This window comes from Bos grunniens, chromosome 8 (assembly GCF_055505025.1).
Source record: "Bos grunniens cultivar Pamir isolate PY7600 chromosome 8, Bosgru_T2T1.0, whole genome shotgun sequence".
Taxonomy (NCBI): Eukaryota; Metazoa; Chordata; class Mammalia; order Artiodactyla; family Bovidae; genus Bos; species Bos grunniens.
The window spans coordinates 75,540,591-75,559,969 of NC_141172.1; the positions used below are offsets into that span (position 1 = coordinate 75,540,591).

Here is a 19,379-nt window from a genome sequence, read left to right on the forward strand (position 1 = left end):
TTCACAGACACTTAAGGGCAGGGGGCATGCTAGTGATACTTATGAACAGCCCTTTCCTTGTAGGAAAGTGTGAGGAGAGCTATAACTGCCTCTGGCATTCCACACATTCCTCCCCCTCCCCCCCCAACAATTTCTTATAGGTCTGGAGGCTAGCAGGAATTCAGAATTGTCGGGCTAGGGGACAGCGGGACACATGCTATTCTATGCTATGCTAAGTCACTTCAGTCATGTCCGACTCTGTGTGACCCCATAGACGGCAGCCACCAGGCTCCCCCGTCCCTGGGATTCCCCAGGCAAGAACACTGGAGTGGGTTGCCATTTCCTTCTCCAATGCATGAAAGTGAAAAGTGAAAGCGAAGTTACTCAGTCGTGTCCAACTCTTAGCGACCCCATGGACTGCAGCCTACCAGGCTCCTCCATCCATGGGATTCTCCAGGCAAAAGTACTGGAGTGGGGTGCCATTGCCTGATATGCACCTTGGGAGAGCTGGGGAGGCTTCCCAGGACAGAGTGGCATGTGAGGATAAGGCTCCACCTCCTTGGGCAAAAGCTCATGAGGTTTGAGAGGGAGATTTGCTTTTTGGGCTTCAGTCCTTGGGTTTACTTGCACTCAATTCTTCAGGTCCAGGAGGCAAGTCAGAGCTAATCACAGGTACCAGAGAGCCCAGGCCAATGAGTGACCACCCTGGGTTGAATTTGCAATGAAGAGCTATGCAGGAGTCATAGTAGAGGTCATGGTTGGGAGCTCACTGTGTGTGTAGCCAGCATAGGTTGGGGTTCATCATGGAAGTTACAGTGAAAAGTCACTGCAGGGATGGTCACCACAGGGAGATGCTGAGGGGCCATGTGTATCCCTTCAATAGAGAGAGAGCTGGGTCAGGAGCCAGGGTCCCAGTATGAAGATCAGGATGAGTCTGATCTGCAATTGGGCAGGAAGGACAAGTTCCACAGAAAGCTAAGGTCATGTTCAGCACCTTGGAGAGCTCCCAACAGCTCTCAGGGAAGTAGTTCTGCTCCACCCTGGAATCTAAACCAGATCACACTCTCCCTTTCTCTGAAGTATGCCCACTTCCACTCAATTCCACGCCCAGGATAAAGTCACATTTTAGGGGAGGTTTGAGGGTTCCAGGCCCTGACTAAATAGGAGCTGTACAGTTGAGTTTCATGTAATCAGAGCAAGCACTTGGTGATCATGACTGTGCTGGTATTGGAACCCTGAGGTGAAAGCTAAGTCCTGGCCCTGCATTTGTCTCGTCCAGACCCTTAACTTGCCCTGCACTGTTCTCTAGAGTTTAGGGGCTTCAGGGGGGCTACTGGCCTGGATCAAGATTCACTTGAAGATTCATCAGGGTTTGGCTCTCTACTGGGAGCATGGTTAAAGAAACCTTAACTGCAGTCACCAGGACCCATGAAGTAAAAGAAAGATCCCTTTGACTAAGGCTGAAAATTGTCCTTAGGTCTCAACCCTACCAGAATTGGTGTCTAACACCCTCAGGGATGCAGGACCACACCAGGTTCTTCTAGCTTGGTTAACACGAAAAGCTGTGATGTAGGCAGATTCCAGCCCTCTGGACCAAGAAATGCAGTAAAGCAGGATACTGGGGGTATAACATAGCCAGTTAACACTTTAGTATTCCAGGTTGTCGCAGAGCACAAGTTTGAGTTTCCTGAGTCATACAGCAAATTCCCACTGGCTATCTATTTAATATATGTAGTGTATATGCTTCCATGAGTGGGAGGGAGGTTCAAGGAGGGGACATATATACACCTATGGCTGATTCATGTTGATGTATGGCAGAAACCGACACATTATTATAAAGCAATTATCCTGCAAATAAAAATAAATAAATTAAAAATAATACTTTAGTATTCTATTCAGCCTTCCCCCAAGGGAACTGATTTCTAACTGTGGATCCTAAGTACTAGGACAGGCTCTCTGTAGACCAGAGTGGAGGTAAGAGTTGCCTTCCCCTTTGCTGAGGCTCAGCATGTGAACAAAGTCATACCCCTTTCTCTGAGACCTGGATCTGATTAGGTTGGTATAAAACTCAAAAGTATGGGAGAGGAGAAAGCAGAGTAAATTCATGATAGGGTCTGCAGTTTTAGATCTCAGGTTTCTGTCTCATTAATGATTTGGGTGAATGTACAGAAATGAATGCAAGCTTTTCTGATCTGAACAATTAGGACAGGAATGGGGGAAAGGGCTCAGAGGCCACAAGTTCAGTCAGAACCAATAAAAAGCCACATCTGTTCCAGTAGCATAGTTTCCCAAACCACACTCTCTCCTCAGAGCACATCTGGAGCCCTGAGTCTCCCAGGACCAGGCTGGTCATCTAGGGAGGGATGGCTCTTTGTGTGGGGCTCAGAGCATGGGCCCTGGAGTCCATAGATTTGAGTTTACATCCTGACTTTGTCACCGAGCTGAAAAATTTAAAAACTTGTTCTCTCATCTGTGGTGGTGGTTTAGTTGCTAAGTCGTGTCTGACTCTTTGCAACTCCATGGATTGTAGCCCACCAGGCTCCTCTGTCCATGGGATTTTTCAGGCAAGAGTACTGGAGAGGGTTGCGATTTCCTTCTCCAGGGCATCTTCTTGACCCAGGGGTCAAACCTGTATCTCCTGCATTGGCAGGTGGATTCTTTACCAACCCAAGGAAACAGCCTAATGATACCTGATTTGCAAGCTTGTCTTGAGAACCCAAGATGATGTATGCACAGCCCCCAAGATAGTCCTTGCTTGATCCTGGTTGATAGGTGTTGATTGTTAAGAGGCCACCAAAGCTGATGGAGCTGGGCGGGGCCACCTGAAGGAGTACTGACTTGAGGAAAGAGGTACTGTCCTCCCACATCAGAGGAGCTGTCCCCCGGCACACACACCTTTCTGTGGCTGGAGGACAGAGTTAGGACCATGGGGATAACCATGGGGACCATAGAACTCAGGGAAGTAGGTTTCAGTTAACAGGCTATCTGACCACACAAAATACCACCTGGCATGGGGAGAAACACTTGCCAGGAAGCTGCTGAGGGGGACAGATTCTTGCTTTGGGTCAGAGGGTAGGGGGAGTAGCTGGTTCCAGGTGAGCTCTGAGGCTTATGATTATAAGACTCCAGTGAATGTCCTTGGTGAGTGTTCTGGAGTCAGTTTTGAAAACTGATGAAAGAGTCTCAAAGGGCAGCCCCCATGTGTGACTTTGTCAGTCCCCACCACACCAGGCTGCATGTTCCCTCTGACACCACCATCACTGTTACCACTGGGTCCTGGGTGAATAACACCACGGCGATTATTACACGTCCTACAAGTATTAGGGTCCTACAATGACCCTATGACTCAGAAGGCATCATCCATCCCTCTATGGCAGGAGTACTCTAAGTCACAGAGACCTTCATGTACCTAAGGTTGCCATTGGGCTCCTAATCTGTGCGGGGGTGGGGGTGGGGAATGCAGACCTGGGTGGCCCCAGAACCCATTCTCTTAACCTCTGTGCAATGCTGGCAGTCCTGGAAAAGCGTGTCCCAGAGAGCCGTGGCCCTCTGGGGCCCCTTGGAGTGCTGTCCACTCCATGGTTCATTCCAGCCACCTGCCCTAGACATGTTGGACCTGTCTTGCCAGCCCCAAACTCTTCGCTCCTCTCTCAACCTGCTGTAGTGGTGTTCCATTGAGGATTTATGGAATTTCACATGATAATGAACTTGTTTTTTGTTCAAATTGAGTCATTTTTCCCTGATATGAAACTTCCTGCTTTGTCTTTGGCCATGGGCAGGGCCTTGAGTTAGAAGTCAGTTCTAACTGACTTTCCCCTCCCTGGACCTTCCCCTCAACTTTTTTTTAAAATTTGTTTTTAATTGAAGGATAATTACTTTACAATATTGGTTTGATTTCTGCCATACATCAACATGAATTAGCCATAGGTGTATACACGCCCCTCCCTCTTGAACCTCCCTCCCACTTTCCACCCTTTCCTACCCCTCTAGATTGTTACAGAGCCCCAGTTCCAATTCCCTGAGTCATACAGCAAATTTCCATTGGCTATCTATTTTATATACCCCTCAACTTTTGACTGAATAAGTTGGACCACAAGATTTCTGGGACCTTTAACGGGAGTCCTTGTTGTTGCTGAGGCTGCTGAAACCTCTGTCCCCACCAGAGAAGCCTCCTCCCGGCCCTGTCTGCTCTCCCCTCCAGTACCCCTTCTGGGCTCTCCTCAGGGCCCTGTCTTGTGTTTAGAGATGAGCCATCTCCAGAATAAACTCAGGATGAAAGAGCAGGAGGCAAGCTTTACCTAGGGGCCAACTATGGCAGTGCAGACTCCTCATGCCACTTGTGAGCTGGGCATTCCTGGAAGAGGGTGGTGAGGAAAACCTTTACAGAGCTATCTGGGGTGGGCGGGGTCAGAGAGGCTTTGCTGAACCGATTGCAAGTCAGGGCTATAGCTCAGGGCGAGACCTTCCAGAATGGTGGCTTATGAGGACCGGTGGCCCCTGTATCTCCACAGAGTGATGACATCACCAAAGTGACCCAAGCAGCTAAAATCGTGGAGCGGATGGTCAACCAAAACACATATGATGATGTTGCTCAGGGTAAGATTTAAAGTGCCAGCAACTGCTATTATTACTTTATTAAAAATCGCTCATACAAAGTGAGTATTTGAGTGTTCCATGCTGGGTCCTAAAGGGGCAAGAGGACCTCCTCTGTATGTCACAAGGGAAATAAGACTTACACAGTTCAAACAGGAACCATGGCATAAGAAAAAATGGGTGTGGTGATGTGATCTGACAATGGTGCATAAAGACACCAGCACGCTAGTTATTTAATGTCATCTTCCCCGCAATCGTGGGAGGCAGTGGAGCAGAGATTTTATCCCTTCTCCACACACGAGGAAGCCAAGGCCAAGGGCACCCAAACCTGGGTCTTAAGCCTCCTAATTCCGTGTTCTGTTCTCTGCTCTGCCCAGCTTAGGGACAATCTAAGTGCTAGACTGCAGACAGAGACTGCTCTGGTCTCCTCGAGAACAGAGGAGGAGGAAGTGAGCAGTGGCCACGGTCATGGAAGGCTTTAGGGAGGGCTGAGCTGGATGCCAAGGGATAAGCGGCATCTGAGTGGGAGATTAGCGGAGGGCAGATGTTTGGGCAGGGGACAGCACAAGCAGTGACTCACTCAGTAGTGAAAATGAATGGAAAGGACTCTGGAGACGAGGGACAGCAGGCTCATTGTCCCTGACGGGGGCTCTCTTGGAAAGCGGGGAGAATTCAGGCTGGAGAGATGGTTGGAGCCAGTTAAGAAATGGCCTTGAATATTGCACAGGGAACCAGAGCTTTCTCTGCAGAGTTCAAAGCTTCCGCTAGTCAGGAACAGAGCCTGAGGACAGCAGGGCTGAGGAGGTGGGAGGGTATGACGAGGCGGAAGATGGGGCAGAGGCGAGGATGAGGTTCAGATGTGGGTCGAGTGGGCCTTTCTACACCTTACTGAGAATGCATCTTCAGCAGTGGAGAAAAAGGAGCAGTTATAATAGTGAAAAACAAGCAGCAGCCCTCCCTGAGAATAGCCTCTCTACCAGGTGTTGGGCTGTGCCATTTACACGCATTATTTTATTTCATCCTGACAGCCACCCTGTCAGGTGAATACCACTACGACCTCCATTTTAAGGATGAGACATTCAGGCTGAAAGGTTGCCACTTGTTCCAAACCACAGCTAGCCTGAGGTGTGAGGGACACAGTCGGGACTCGAAGACAGGTCCCCCGGACCCAGAGCCTAAGCACTTCAGCGCGAGACCACAGAGTAACTGATCTGGAAGAGACATTTCAAATAAACACTCAATAGGTCTATGCGAGTCATTAATTAGTGATGTGGTGAAGCAAGAGATTGATTCAGAAATGCTTAAATCCTGGGGGCCTGGGAAATTCTGGCGTCTTTGACAGAGCCAGGGAAATGGAATCCTTCCCATGGCATGAACAGCACATTCCCAAGTGGCTTGTATTTCCCTGAGAGGTTGTGCATTTATTTGGAGCGGCTGCCTCCCCGGAGTTGGCAGTTCCCCACTGCTGGCTGATCTCCTCTGCTGACAGCCCAGGGCTCTTCTCCGTGACTTGATGCTCATTGCTCACCCATGGGACAGAAAAACCAGGGCTGCCAAGACCAGCCGCCTAAACAAGCCCCCTTGTTATCATTCAGGCTGGAAAACGACCTTGAGTGCTTTTCAGAGCTGTCAAAAGTACACGGCAGCTGTGAATGAATTTGTCACTCACACAGCTTGGCTTCCTGAAACCCAGCCTCTGCAAGCAGCCCACTGAAGGGCTGCAAACATGATTAATATCCATGGAGAAATTGGCCTTGGTGAACCTTTTTCATTTATAAGAACACAGGCACATAAAAATGCATTGAACTTTGATTTTTTTTTAATTGCATACACTTTTCCCTTTGGGAAAGTGTATTTGTGAAGGAGAAGTGAAAACAGAAGTGTTACCAATTAATCTCTCTGAAATGAAGTCTTTTCAAAGACAGTCTGAGCTCAGGGATTTCTGATGTGATCAAGGCTCACGCCTCTGACCACTCTAATCCTTTTTTGTTCTGAGCCATTTTTGAGGATTTGGTGTAAGTCCCCAAACATCAAAGTGTGGGACATTGGGAGAGAGGCTGGGGCTGTGCCCGGGCTTGTCCTTGACCGTGGTGGAGAGGGTCATTTTCTACTGGGGCACCCTTGGTTGGAAAGAAGACTGAGAACTGGTTCCCTTTTGTTGATATATTTTGTTGCCTTCTTTGAACAATCACCGGGTGCCCGCTCTGTGGCTGGCCCTGTGCTAGGCACTGTGGGTCCAGAGATGATAACACTGTGCTTCCTGTTCCCCTAGAGCTGTGGGCTGGGGGAGACAGGCAAAAGGACACAGAGAGGCAACAGTGTGTGGCCCATGTCTCAGCAGACCAGAGGCAGGGGTGGGGCGGAGGAGGAGGTGAGCTCTGTCTGCTCAGCAACAAAGTGAAGGCCTCACAGAGGAGCTTGATCTGGATCTAGAGTGAGTGGGAGTTTCCAGGAGGAGCAGAGCATTTTCGACACTTTGATGTAGAGAGTATGTGAACAGCTGGCTGGAGGTGACGTGGTAGTGGGTTGGAGCCTTGGTTCAATCAGGAAGCTCCTGTGCCAGGGGAGTCACCAAGGGGTTTTCAGGGCAGTGGGGAGCTGGTTTATTTGTTCTCCCCCTCATGGCTCTGTGGAACGTGGACTGGAGGAGGAATGTCTGGAGGTAGGGAGACCAGCTGGGAGGCTGGTGTAGTAGTCTGGGTGATGGCTGTTGGGGACTGAGCCTAGACTGTGGCTATGGAGCTGGAGAGAAGTGAATGGATTAAAAAGATTATCAGAAGGAAAATATGAGGAATGATGAAAAGAGATCAGTGAAGGATTACCAAAATTTCTGGTATAGACAAGTAGAAAGATGGATGCGGCTTCTGCCTAAGTTAAAGGAAACAAGAGGTAGAGAGAGTTTAGGGCAGGAGATGAACTTGAGTTCAGAGCACCCATGAGGGAGCCAGGCAGCTTCACTGTGGTGAGCTTGGCAGTGAATATGAAGATGGGGAAACTTGGAATTTTATCCTCAGGGACATAGCCACTTTAGTGTCATTTACCTCCAAAAACAACGATAACAGTAACAACAACATTACAGAGAGCTTACTCTGTGCCAGGTATTTTTCTAAGTACTTTACATGTATTAGCAATGAATCCTCACAGTAGTCCTTTGAGGTAGGTATTCTTACTATTCCCACTCGGACACACAAAGAGGTTAATTGTTTTGGCCAAAGAGGTACAGACAGAAAACAGTAGTCCAGGGCTGACTCAGTCTGTGTGTGTTTAAGATTTTAAGTACTATGAGGATGCTGCTGACGAGTATCGGGACCAGGAGGGTACCCTGCTGCCTCTTTGGAAGTTCCAAAATGACAAAGCGAAGCGCCTGGCCGTCACCGCCCTCTGCTGGTGAGTAGAGGCATTGCAGAAAACCTGGAGTGCCTGAGCACCTGCTGGGTACCAAGCCACAAGCAAGCAGCTCCTACCCAAGCTCAACCACCTTGAAGGTGACCCGTAGCATTATGGGAAAAAGTGAGACTGGGATTCTTATGGAACCTCCCTAGGTCTCTAAGGTCAACAGTGTCTGTCTGCAGTGCAGTTAAGGCACCAGGGTACATGGGAGGGCTTGTGTCCATGGGCAAACCATGTCCATTTCCTAGGCTGATGGGTTCTTATTTCTTTTGCAGGAATCCAAAGTACAACGATCTGTTTGCAGTGGGACATGGCTCCTGTAAGTCATCTGGCTATTTGTTCATCTGCTTACTCAACCAACAAACACTAAGTACCTACTCAGTGCAGAACTCTTTGCCAGGTGTGAAAGATACAGAGATGACTAAGATCTAGTCACACTGCCCAGTCTAGGGGAGAAGCCCCACTGTCACACTGGCAATTAGTGCTGCGTGAAGGAATATGCCAAAATGAGCCTAGAAGGAGTTATTACGGTGAAGAAAGAGGGGCAGAGGACTTCCGTCTGAGGCAGCAGCAAAGGTCGGGAGGCAGGAGAGATACGGGAGGAAATGAGGCTGTAGAAGGGGGCAGGGTAGCCCCAAAGGGCTTGGTAAGCCATCCCAGGAAGCTTGGACCTTCTCTCAAAGGGAAACCACTGAAGGAATTTAAGAAGGGCAGGGACACAACCACTACAGGGAGGAATTGCAGGCAGGAGACTGGAGGCTAGAGACAGTTGGGAGACTAGGGAAGGCATTCCAAAGAGAGGGCAGGCTCGGAACCACCAGCGTGGAGTGAAGCTGGAGAAGTGGGCTTGAGAAGCATGAGAAGGTGGACTGGACCAGACCTGGGAGGGCCTGGATGGTGGGGTCTGCATGAAGAGAGTTTCCAGAGCAGCCCCTGGAGCAGGTGGAGGACAAGGGTTTGATGTTCATCGCTGGCCCCTGTCCCCTCGGAGACCACTGCCTTATGGGATGTTCTCTCCCCGCCAGCTTCCCTCACCCCTCAGTGGGAGGCAGCACTGTGGGAACTGTGTGGCTTTCCTTCGTGATTCCTGGGCCCTGCAGAAGCCCCTGCCTCCCCTCTGGACTGGACATTCCCCCTTCCTAACAGGAGAGGGCCCCAGACTTCATGCAAGCCGCAGCTCCCCAGGCTGACAGCGTGCTTTCTGGCTAAGAGAATGAGCTTCTGCAAACAGAAAAACCTTCCCATTCTCCAAGCTGCTGCTGGCTGGCAGGCGTACAAGCTCCCGGTCTCTGCCCCTCAGACCGCCTGTCCGCCCAGCCCATTCTTTGCCTGGGGTGGGGGAGGGAGGCGAGGGCCAAGAGGAGTGGGTGTTTGTCATTCCTCTCAGCGAGGAAACCCTTGGAGCTGCTCCCAGTCTCATGGTCTGGGCCGCCTCCGAGGATGCCCTAAATGCCCGCTTTGTGTCCCCTCTCCTGAGGGTAGGCTGCTGCCAAGCAGGAGGCACCCACCCCCTCTGGCAGGGAGCTAGCACATTCCTCCCTCTGCTGCAGCTACTGGGCCTGGACGTGGGCCGGGTGCTGAGCGGGCCTCCTAGGAGTGGGTGTGGACCCCTCTCTGGGGCTGCTCTCAGCCCAGGCTCTTTGCCCAGGACAGAGGTGGGGAGAGTGGGGAGGCTCCCCAGCAGGTGGGAGGAGAAACTGCTTCAGCTCTCCTGTCTCCTCCTTTCACCGAGGGCCAGAGTGGAATGTCAGCTGGCTGGGGTCATATAGAGGTTGTCCTTGGGGGCAGTGTTAGCCAGAGGCAGTGGTGCAGAGTGACGCCCCCACCAGGAATTGATGGCCCCAATTCCAACGGGCCCAGTGGCCTCTTTTGAGCAGGCGTGCGCCCTCGAAGGGTCTCTTTGTCCTTTGTTGGCCACACCCACATGTCTGGGTAGCACCACTATCAGCTGCAGACCTTCTGGCTGGAGGGTCACTTCCCAGTGACGTGACCTGGAGCTGAAAGCTGCTCTGAGCCTTGGTTTTTCCCCTGGTGACCTGGAGACGCTGATGCCTGGTACCCTCTGTCATTAGACACACGTGGAAGAAAAGCAGCAAATGTGCCCCTTGAGCTGTAGGAACCGTATGCACAGAAAGGACGAATGTTGCTGATTTGTCTGTCTTTCTGTTTCCTAGCTTTCCGGCAGGGCTGCAGAAAGAGGGGCCTGTTGGGGACAGGGAGGAGTCAGACGAGGCCCCACCTCTTCTCTTAGACAGCTGGGCCCAGCAGAGGCGGTGGTATTACTCTCACTGGCACGGGAGCTGTTGACCAGCTTTCCACTGGGCATCTATTCCTCAGAGCCTTGCACATCTCAGTACCACCCTGCAGAGGCCTGAGCAGAGCCAGGCTGGACTGGGACTCAAAGGGCTCCTGCATTCACTCCTGAGGTTCCCCCAGGGAGCCCCATGCTGCAGATACCCAGGTGTCTCCTTGGAAGAAAGTGAGCAAAGCCAAGGCCGGGAAAAAGGCACCCTAATGTCCGGATGGGTTGCCGTGAGGAGCAGCTGCTCACCAGCCTCCATCACCCTATCTTTGAAAATTCCCAGATGCCCGCCTCCCATCATCAGACTTTGCCTCATGTGGACAAACGCTGAAGTGAGAGTTTGGGTTTGTTGTTGGGCTTGACCCCGATGAGTTCAGCCCAGGGCTCTTTTTGCCTGGGATACCCCAATGTTGACTCTCTAACCTGGTCAAATAAGACTCGGGCAGGGGAAGGCAGGCACCTAGGAAGGACTGGGGCCGAGCCCACGTTTGGGCACAAGGCCGGCTGGCTGGAGCCAGACTGGGAGCAAGCAGGTGAGGAACAGAGCTTAGGCAAGTTTGGGCACAAGGCCGGCTGGCTGGAGCCAGACTGGGAGCAAGCAGGTGGGGAACAGAGCTTAGGCAATTGCCTGCAACAACACAGAGCAGTCACACCTGCCTTCCCTCGTGGCTGCTGGGCACCAGGTGGTGGGCATGTCAGGCTGCATACAGGGCTGAGACTGGGGTTCCCCCTGGGGCCAGGCTTCGTGTCTCAGCTGAGTGGAGAAAGGCTGTCAGCAGGTAAGAGCAGATGGAGGAACACTGGAGGGCAGAGGAAGGTGGTCTAGGAAGAGATGGCCCACGGGGCAAAGCTGAGGTGCAGTTGTGTCAGCCTGCTACACTGAGGGGGTGCTTTCCAGCCCATTAGGCCATTCACAGCAGGGAAGTGGGGACTCCTCGTGATCTGTCAGGCAGGGATGGTGGATCAGATCCTAGACCCTGTGTGTGTCCTGACTGGCTCTCACACAGGAGACAGGGAGGAAACCTCCCAGCAGGTCATGTCTTAGAAGGGCGGACGAGCCAGCTGACCTTCTGCCCAGCCTCGGAGGGACAGCACCCTCAAAAGTGGCCAAAGTCAGGCCCTGAGCCCCAGGGCCATATTACACCCATTCCCACTCTGTCCCACCGCCTCCTGGTCGGTCCCTCAGCCTGCCCAGGTCAGGGATCCACTTGTAAGGGATTTAAATCTTCCCTGGTCATTTATTTGTCAGCTTCACTAATTAAGCAGTGTTAATTTCATTTACTGAAAATGGAAATTCATCCACCTCATTTCTCCCCGTTCATCCTCCACACACAAAATCCATCACTCCTCAGCTGCAGGCTGCGTAAAATTTACAGGACTAATTATGTTGTCAGGTCTCTTTGTAAATACAGTCCATAAAGGCCACTGTGCTCGCCGGGTTGTAGTGCAAGGGCATTCCTGTTGTTAGTTTAATTACTGGTTAGTTATTTAGGTTCTCAAATGTTTGCCTCATTTTCCCTAAATCAAATTAAATGTCCCGCTTGATGTATTCTGTCTCCAAGGCCTTGCTCTTATTTCCCACACTGTTTAAATATCCCAACTTCTAATTGGGTGAGAGCTCTAGGAAAAGCCCAGATGCCTGGAAGGCTGGATCCAGCCTGGCACCACAGTCTCAGGGTCACACTGGCAGTTTGGAACCCTGTAACACTGATGTCCCTTCTTGGGGGCAGCCCTGGGCTCGTCCCCTGCCTTTGGAGACTGAAAATCCTAACCCAAGGGACAGTCTGTGCCTAGAGTCCAAGAGGGCAGGACTGGGATGTGGGAAACTGAGAAGGGTTTCCTTATTGTCATCAGGAGAGCTGGGGGTCATTAGCTTCCATCCCCCTGATTTCTGGAGGGACTGCTTCCAAATCACCCTAGAAAATGTATCACCTATGGCCTGTTGGGCTGCCCCCCACCACAGACCTGCTAGCCCCACATCGCCCCACTGTGAGACCAGAGAAGGAGAAAGTGATAGAGAAACCCACAACTTAAACGTAACTGGATAGAGAGTCTTGTAAGTCAGAAGCAAAAGGTCCCTACCACATATGTCAGGTCGCAGATAGGACATGGCAAAAACCTTCACTGCTGGGGGAGGAGGAGCCTACCATTTATAGGGGAATTGACATCGGGTTGGCTCATCAGTCTCCAGGGAAACCAGCAGCTGGGTGGGGGGCAAGCACTTAGGTAGCTGTTGAGTAAGCCCTGTGATTAAGAGGATTGGAAAGTCATGTGAGCAGGTGGAGGTGAAGCAGAGGCTGGTTGACTGGGGGATGTGCAGGGAGCAAGAGAGCAACCATCTTGAGTGACCTCTTCCTCTGATTCCTAAAAGTAGAATTTGGGTCACACTTAGCTGTGACCCAGTTAGTTTGACTTTGTTGTTGTTCAGTCGCTATGTCACGCCCAACTCTTTGTGACCCCGTGGACTGCAGCACACCAGGCTTCCCTGTCCTTCACTATCTCCCAGAGTTTGCTCAAACTCATGTCCATTGAGCCAGTGATGCCATCCAACCACCTCATCGTCTGTTGTCTCATTCTCCTCCTGTCATCAATCTTTCCCAGCATCAGAGTCTGTTCCTATGAGTCAGCTCTTTGCATCAGGTGGCCAAAGTATTGGAGCTTCATGACTATTCAGGGTTAATTCCTTCAGGATTGACTGATTTGAACATAACGGCTCAAAACAACACAAATCTATTGTCTTACAGTTCTGGAGGTCAGCGTCTAAAATGGGTTTTGCTGAGCAAAAATCAGATGTCAGCAGGGCTTTGTTCCTTTTGGAGGTTTGGAGGGCCATCCATTTCCTTGTCTTTCTTAGCTTCAAGGCTGCCCGATTTCCATGGCTTGTGGCCTCTTTCCAGCTAGCAAGTGTCTCATTCTGACGTCGGCTTCTGGTGTCAGTGCTCTGACCTGCCTGCCTCCCTCCTTCCCTTATAAGGACCCCTGTGATTACACTGGTTCTACCCAGATAATCCAGGATAATCTCCCCATCTCAAGGCCTTAACTTAATCACATCTACAAAATCCCTTTTGCTGTGCAAAGTAACATATTTATGGGCTCTGGGGATTAGGACACGGACATGGGGGGAGGGCATTATTCTGCCCACCACAGCCCCTCTGAGTGCCTCTTACATGACTTAATAAGGGAATCATCAAACAGCTGCTGCCTTGGGCTCAAGCCCTGGGCCGGATTCATCAGGGAGCTTGCAGGAAGAGAGGAGGAGGCCTGCTGGCTGTCGCTGGCTTGGCACCCTTGTCTCTGCAGCTTGGCACCTACTTCTCTCTGACTGCTGGCCTGGCTTAAGCCGGATGCCCCAACATGCCCTCTGCCTCCTCTGCACTCCCTAAATCCTAAGCAGAATCCCAGGCTTCTCCTGACAGTCAGGACTCTCCAGAGCGGCCCCTTACCATCTAGAGCTCTGGGCAGGGGTGGGGTAGTGGCGCTGCCTGGGCCCCAGAAGAGGGTGCTGAGGGCAGTGAGAGCTTCAGTCGATTGTGGAATGAAGCCACCCTTCCCCTGAGACAGTGGCTTTCTGAGAATGGCCAGATCACACTCTATTAGGAAGTTGACTCTCCTCCCCCAAATCTCCTGAATCACTGAAGGCCAGAGTCAGAGAGGCCATAGAGATTATCCAGCAAGGCAGGGTTAGCAGGAGGCAGCTCTCCTTCTGAGAGAGGAAGCCTTCTGGGCCATGCCATGCCATGCTCCATCCTTTGGTGGCAGGCTAAGGAAAAATCTACTCGCAATAGTGATACACCTGTAATAATAGAGTACAGGTAGAGGAATTCCAGGGGGTAGGTGGGCACTCATAGTGGAGAAGCCGAATGGTCTAGAAGGCTTCTTGGAGAAGGCAAAATTACAAAGTGAAGCTAAGGCCAGACCAGTGGCCCTCCCTCTCCCCCTGTCTTGGAGTCACAGGCCAGATGGTTTATCACCTCTCCCTTCTCCCTTCCTCGCTCTCTCCCTTTCCCCCTTCCTCTGTTCCTCTTTCCCTGCCACCCAGCCAACATAGATTCACTGAAATCCCATGGCCCAGAGGAACCTGAAATTCCTTCACCGGCCCCAGACATCATGGCTCCTGCCTCTTTATATAATGGAGTGTGGAACTGGGTCCACACTTCTGTGTCGCTGGACCTTCCGTCCTGTGCTGGGGAGCCAGGTAGTTTGTGGGATTCAGGATCAAGTACCCCAGGGCCCAGGGCTCTGTGAGCCTTGAACGTGATGGGATTCTACCACTCACTGGGAACTGAGGCACTGGGTGTGATATTGATGTCAATGTCTTACTGGGACTTCTGATGACCTGGTCGGTGGCATCATACTGGGAATGATGGCAGGCTGGGCAGTGATGTCACCAGGACTGCTGGTAGCCTCAGCGATGATGTCACATGGAGACCACTGGTGGTCTGAGTGGTGATGTCATTTTAGGACTTTTGGAAGACAGGATGATGCTCTCCTGTAGCACGGTTGCAGGTTGGGGCCCTGACATCACCCTGGGTACACTTATAGGATAGAATAGTGAGGGTTCATAGGGGTCCAGAGTCAGGGACAAGAACATCATAGAATAAGATGGAGAGGAAGCCCTAGCTGAATTAGAGTTTTTCTCTATTTTCCTGGTGTGGTTTGGCAGACAAAGCCCTGAATTGGAATTCAGGAAACACATGGTCTAACCATGATTAGAAGCTGTGATCTTTATGTCAGGACGGCTTGTTTGGTTGAAGGTAACAGAGATCACTTGAGCCAGGTTAAGAACGGGAGGCTTACTGTCAGGATGTGTGTGGCCTGGGAGCGCTGGCAGGATCTAAGGCTTTAGTGTGGCCGGTTGCTTGCTCTCTGTGTCCCTGTCTTATGAAATCCATGCTTATCTCTGCCAGAACTTTCCTCTCATCACAAGTGGCTGCCCTGGCCTTTACGCATCCCCTTGTCCAGATTCTGGAGGGATTATTTGCTTTGCCAGACACCCCATTGCCCCCAAATGTCCGGTGCCCCCTTGCCCTTCTTTCTCTACCTTCATGTAAAGTTTGGATTCGTGCTGTTACCCTGAGCAGGGTAACTAAACAGGATATTGGGTGTGACGAGCATCAAGTGATAGGTCTCATGTACTTGGGCACATCATTTCTACCCCCTGGGCCTCAGTTTGAAGTGAAAGTGTTAGTTGCTCAGTCATGTCTGACTCTGCAAACCCATGGACTGTAACCCGCCAGGCTCCTCTGTCCATGGGATTTCCCAGACAAGAATACTGGAGTGGGTAGCCATTCCCTTCTCCAGGGTATCTTCCTGACCCAGGATGGAACCCAGGTCTCCTGCATTGTAGGCAAATTCTTCTTTACTCTCTGAGCCACCAGGGCTTCAGTTTATCCACCTATATAATCTGGGGGCCATAGTTCAGCATCTGGTGGTTCTGGGAGCAGGTCAGAGATGTTCACACTGCAGAGTTACTGAGCCAACCTAGGGTTTCCAACCCTCCTTTCCTGGTTCCACTGGTCATGAAGGTTCTGTGCACATTTGTGGCAGGGCAGGGGCTGCTGGAAGTGTGTCTAGAAAAAGCAAGTCATCACTGCTGTCCCTCAAGAGACCAGATCCCTGGGGCATAGTGAGAGCAAGTGTGGGGATCACGCCCACCTTTGACCCTTGGGGCAGCAAGGAGAGCATCCAAATCCTTAGCCTGAGCATCTGTCACCCAACTGCCCACCTTTTCATTCACCCTCCTGCCTGCCCACTCCTCCCATCAGTCTTGCTTGGCATCCAGGCCACAGGGCGTCCAGGGCATCGACAACTCACCTCCGGCCTGGCAGTTAATAGTTTGATTACCTGGCGAGGGCTTGCCCATTCAGCCTCAGGGGTCTGGCTCCCTGTCACCACACCAGGAGCTGCCGAGGGCAGGCCCATGTCTCCAGAGGGCTGTGTCTGTCCCTGCCAGGCCCCGATCAGGATTTGGGTAAATGAACAAAAGGAGCTACAAGGGACTGTTCCACTGCTCAGCTCACTTTCCTTCATGGTCTGGTTGGGAAAGACACTCCCCTCAGCCAGCTGTAGAACTCTCCCGAAATTGAACAGTCAGCTCTTGGGGCTTACCCTGGACCCTGTGAGGTGAGGTACTGCCAGCTCCCATCCCCTACTGGCTCGGGGACATGCCAGGTGCAGGGTGACCAGCCCGGCCTCCTCACTTTCCCCGGAGCAGAAGCCTTTTCCTTCCTGAACCACGGTGTGGTTCAGGCTGGTCCCTGGTACCTTCCACTCCAGGGGCAGCCACTCCTTACATAGGAAGCCGCCCGTGCCCGTGACCGGGGAGGGCTTCTGTTGACAAGTAGCCACAGCAAGGGAAGATGGGCTTCCCTGCAGGCAGCTGCGCTGGTGGGTGTGCCAGCTTGCTCATTGCAGGCCACCCTGGCTCCCAGGAAGCGTCAGCTCTGTCTGCAGCAGGCCCAGGGTGAGGGTACCTGGGACGGTGGTAGTTAGCTCATGCCCACAGCCTGGGGAGCCCAGCCCAGTCACTTGCTCCCCCAAAAAAGGGGCAGCCTTAGGAATAAGAATGACTCAGCAAAACTTACCAAGTTGGGGCTGCCTCCCTTTCTTTCTCACCCACGGGCTCCACACCTCAGGACTGGCCGTTTTGTTGGGAGGGCCCGGTCTGTAGTTGCAGGGGTCAGAGGAGCTAGCCCTGGAGGCCCAAGGGAGAGCCTTTGTGTCAGCTAAAAGGCTGCCTTAGCGTAGGGCCCCCAAGACGGGGGCAGGGGGTTGTTCTAGACATCCGCCTCGCCAGCTCTGGCTCCTCTGAGCTTGGGAAGGGTCCTGGGCTGGTGGCGGGAGAGCCAGAACTGAGGGCAGGGGCTGTGTTCTGTTCAATGACTGCATGATCATGATGGGCGCTGGGTCAGCAGAGAATGAAAGACTGGTATCACCCCCTCGCTGGGGGTGGGCAGGGAGAAGGACGTCTGCTGAGCGGCCCACTGTCGACCACCAAACACTGTGCCCAGGCCAGAGGGACAGATAACATGGTGGCCTACCAAAGCCCCACTGGCTGACCTGGGACTTCTCGAATCTGGGAGTAAGCGTAGAGCTAGGCTTCCCGGGTAGCTCAAACAGTAAAGAAACCACCCACAATGCAGGAGACCTCGGTCAGGAAGATCCCCTGGAAGAGGGCATGGCAACCCATTCCAGTATTCTTGCCTGGAGAATCCTATGGACAGAGGACCCTGGCAGGGCTAAAGGCTACAGTCCATGAGGTCGCACAGAGTCAGACACGACTGAGCAACTGACACTTTCACTTTAGAGCTAGGGCTCGGCTGCAACTGGGGACTGTGGGGCCGGAGGGTATGGGAAGATGCCCATAGGTGGCTAGTGTGGGACCACACAGACAATTCCATGTTAGTCCAGATGGAACCCCTGTCCTTGGCTGGGAATGAGGGGTACACAGCCATTATCCCAGCACCTAAGCACAACAGATGGGCTGGGCATCTAGGGATACTGCTCCGTCCCAAGCCCACCCACATCCTTCACATAACAACTCTTTGAGCTGGCAACCCCCTTTCCTATACCCCCAGGGAGACTAAGGAGAATGACTGTCCATCCCTCAAGTACACCTGGTCACCTTGTCTGTTGCACCCACTGCTGAACCCCAAGGAGGGGGTGGGCCAAGCCTCATGGTTCCATTTTGCAGATGGAGAAGATGAAGACCAGAGAGGACCCCCCCTCACCTCCCCACACTCTCTGTGGGAGACAGAGGGGGGCAGGGCTTGTTGGCCCTGTCGGGGAGGGGCTGGGACTTGGACCCTCCAACCACCGCCACCTCTTCCCCGGGACAGATGACTTCATGAAGCAGAGCCGTGGCATGCTGCTCTTATACAGCATGAAGAACCCCAGCTTCCCCGAATACATCTTCAGCAGCGAGAGCGGCATCATGTGCCTGGACATGCACGTGGACCACCCCTACCTGGTGGTGGTGGGCCACTACGATGGCAACGTGGCCATTTACAACCTCAAGAAGCCCCACTCCCAGCCCTCCTTCCGCAGCTCAGCCAAGTCTGGCAAGCACACGGACCCCGTGTGGCAGGTCAGCCTCGGGACCGGGTGGGAGGAGTGGGTGTGGCTGAGCGGCAGTGGGTGGGCCTGGGAGCCATGGGAGGAAGGGACCTTGGGGAGGAGAGGGCCACAGACCAGGGGTTGGGGACGACAGCTACCGGCTTAGAGGCCAAGGAGCTGGGTGTGAAAAGAGCAGAGGTGAGTATCAGGAGGCAAGAGGGTCTGCTGTAAAGGTGGTGGTCTCCTGCCCATCCATCTGCTAAGGACCTCGGATCTCTGAGGAGTGCTGCTCAATGACTCAGATTCGGTGGCTGGACGGCTCTGGGCCTGATGGCCCTCCGCTGAGTATGTTAAGGGCTCCAGGGGTCTACGAAAAGTGAAAGTGTTAGTCGCTCAGTTATGTCTGATTCTTTGTGACCCCATGGACTATAGCCCGCCAGGCTACTCTGTTCATCGGATTCTCCAGGCAATGGCCATGCCCTTCTCCAGGGGATCTTCCTGACCCAGGGATCAAACCCAATTCTCCGGCATTGCGAGCAGATTCTTTACCCTCTGAGCTACCCAGGAAGCCAGGGGTCTATGGTCTTCCTCAACTGCCCACAGGGACTCTGTTCTGCCATCGGCTAGATTTGAGGGATCTCCTAGAGAAGGGTAGGTGCTGCTGGTTCTCTGCCTTCCAGGTGGGGCTGTAAGACCTGGCAGGTGGGGCCTGTGAGTACCCAGCTTCTCCAGATAGGCATGGAATGGGACCATTGTGGTTGCTGGGGCTGGATTTCACCCTGACTTTGCGTCTCCACCTTACTGCGCTGGAAGTAGGTTTCACAGTTTCGTTCTCAGAGCCTCTTAGCTCTGGCTTCACAGCCCTTCATCACTGTGTTCCAAAGGTGTCCCTCCTTCTGAGCCCGGGCACCCTCGCGCCGTGGTCTGGCCTGGGAGAATCTAAGCACACATTTCTGTCTCAAGTTGCCCAAGGCCTCTGGGGGCTCAGACAGTGCTGGGGTCTGTCTTCTCATTGTCCTCTGCCCCCTGCCCTGACAGGGTCTTCCCGCGGGCTCTGCAC

The 19,379-nt window shown here is 52.6% G+C and overlaps 1 protein-coding gene across 6 annotated transcripts in view; it reads left to right on the forward strand.

Annotated features, from left to right (window-relative positions):
• DNAI1 (dynein axonemal intermediate chain 1) overlaps positions 1–19,379 on the forward strand; it is a 92,787-nt gene that overhangs the window by 35,061 nt on the left and 38,347 nt on the right. For all 6 annotated transcript variants that reach the window (XR_015170107.1, XM_086416642.1, XM_086416646.1 and 3 more), the window contains 4 exons: positions 4,491–4,575; positions 7,842–7,959; positions 8,238–8,281; positions 18,103–18,350. Coding sequence is in view for 5 of the 6 variants with exons in the window: in XM_086416642.1 (XP_086272768.1) it covers positions 4,491–4,575; positions 7,842–7,959; positions 8,238–8,281; positions 18,103–18,350 (495 nt within the window). In the remaining variant the exon portion in view is untranslated. The remainder of the gene's footprint in view (positions 1–4,490; positions 4,576–7,841; positions 7,960–8,237; positions 8,282–18,102; positions 18,351–19,379) is intronic.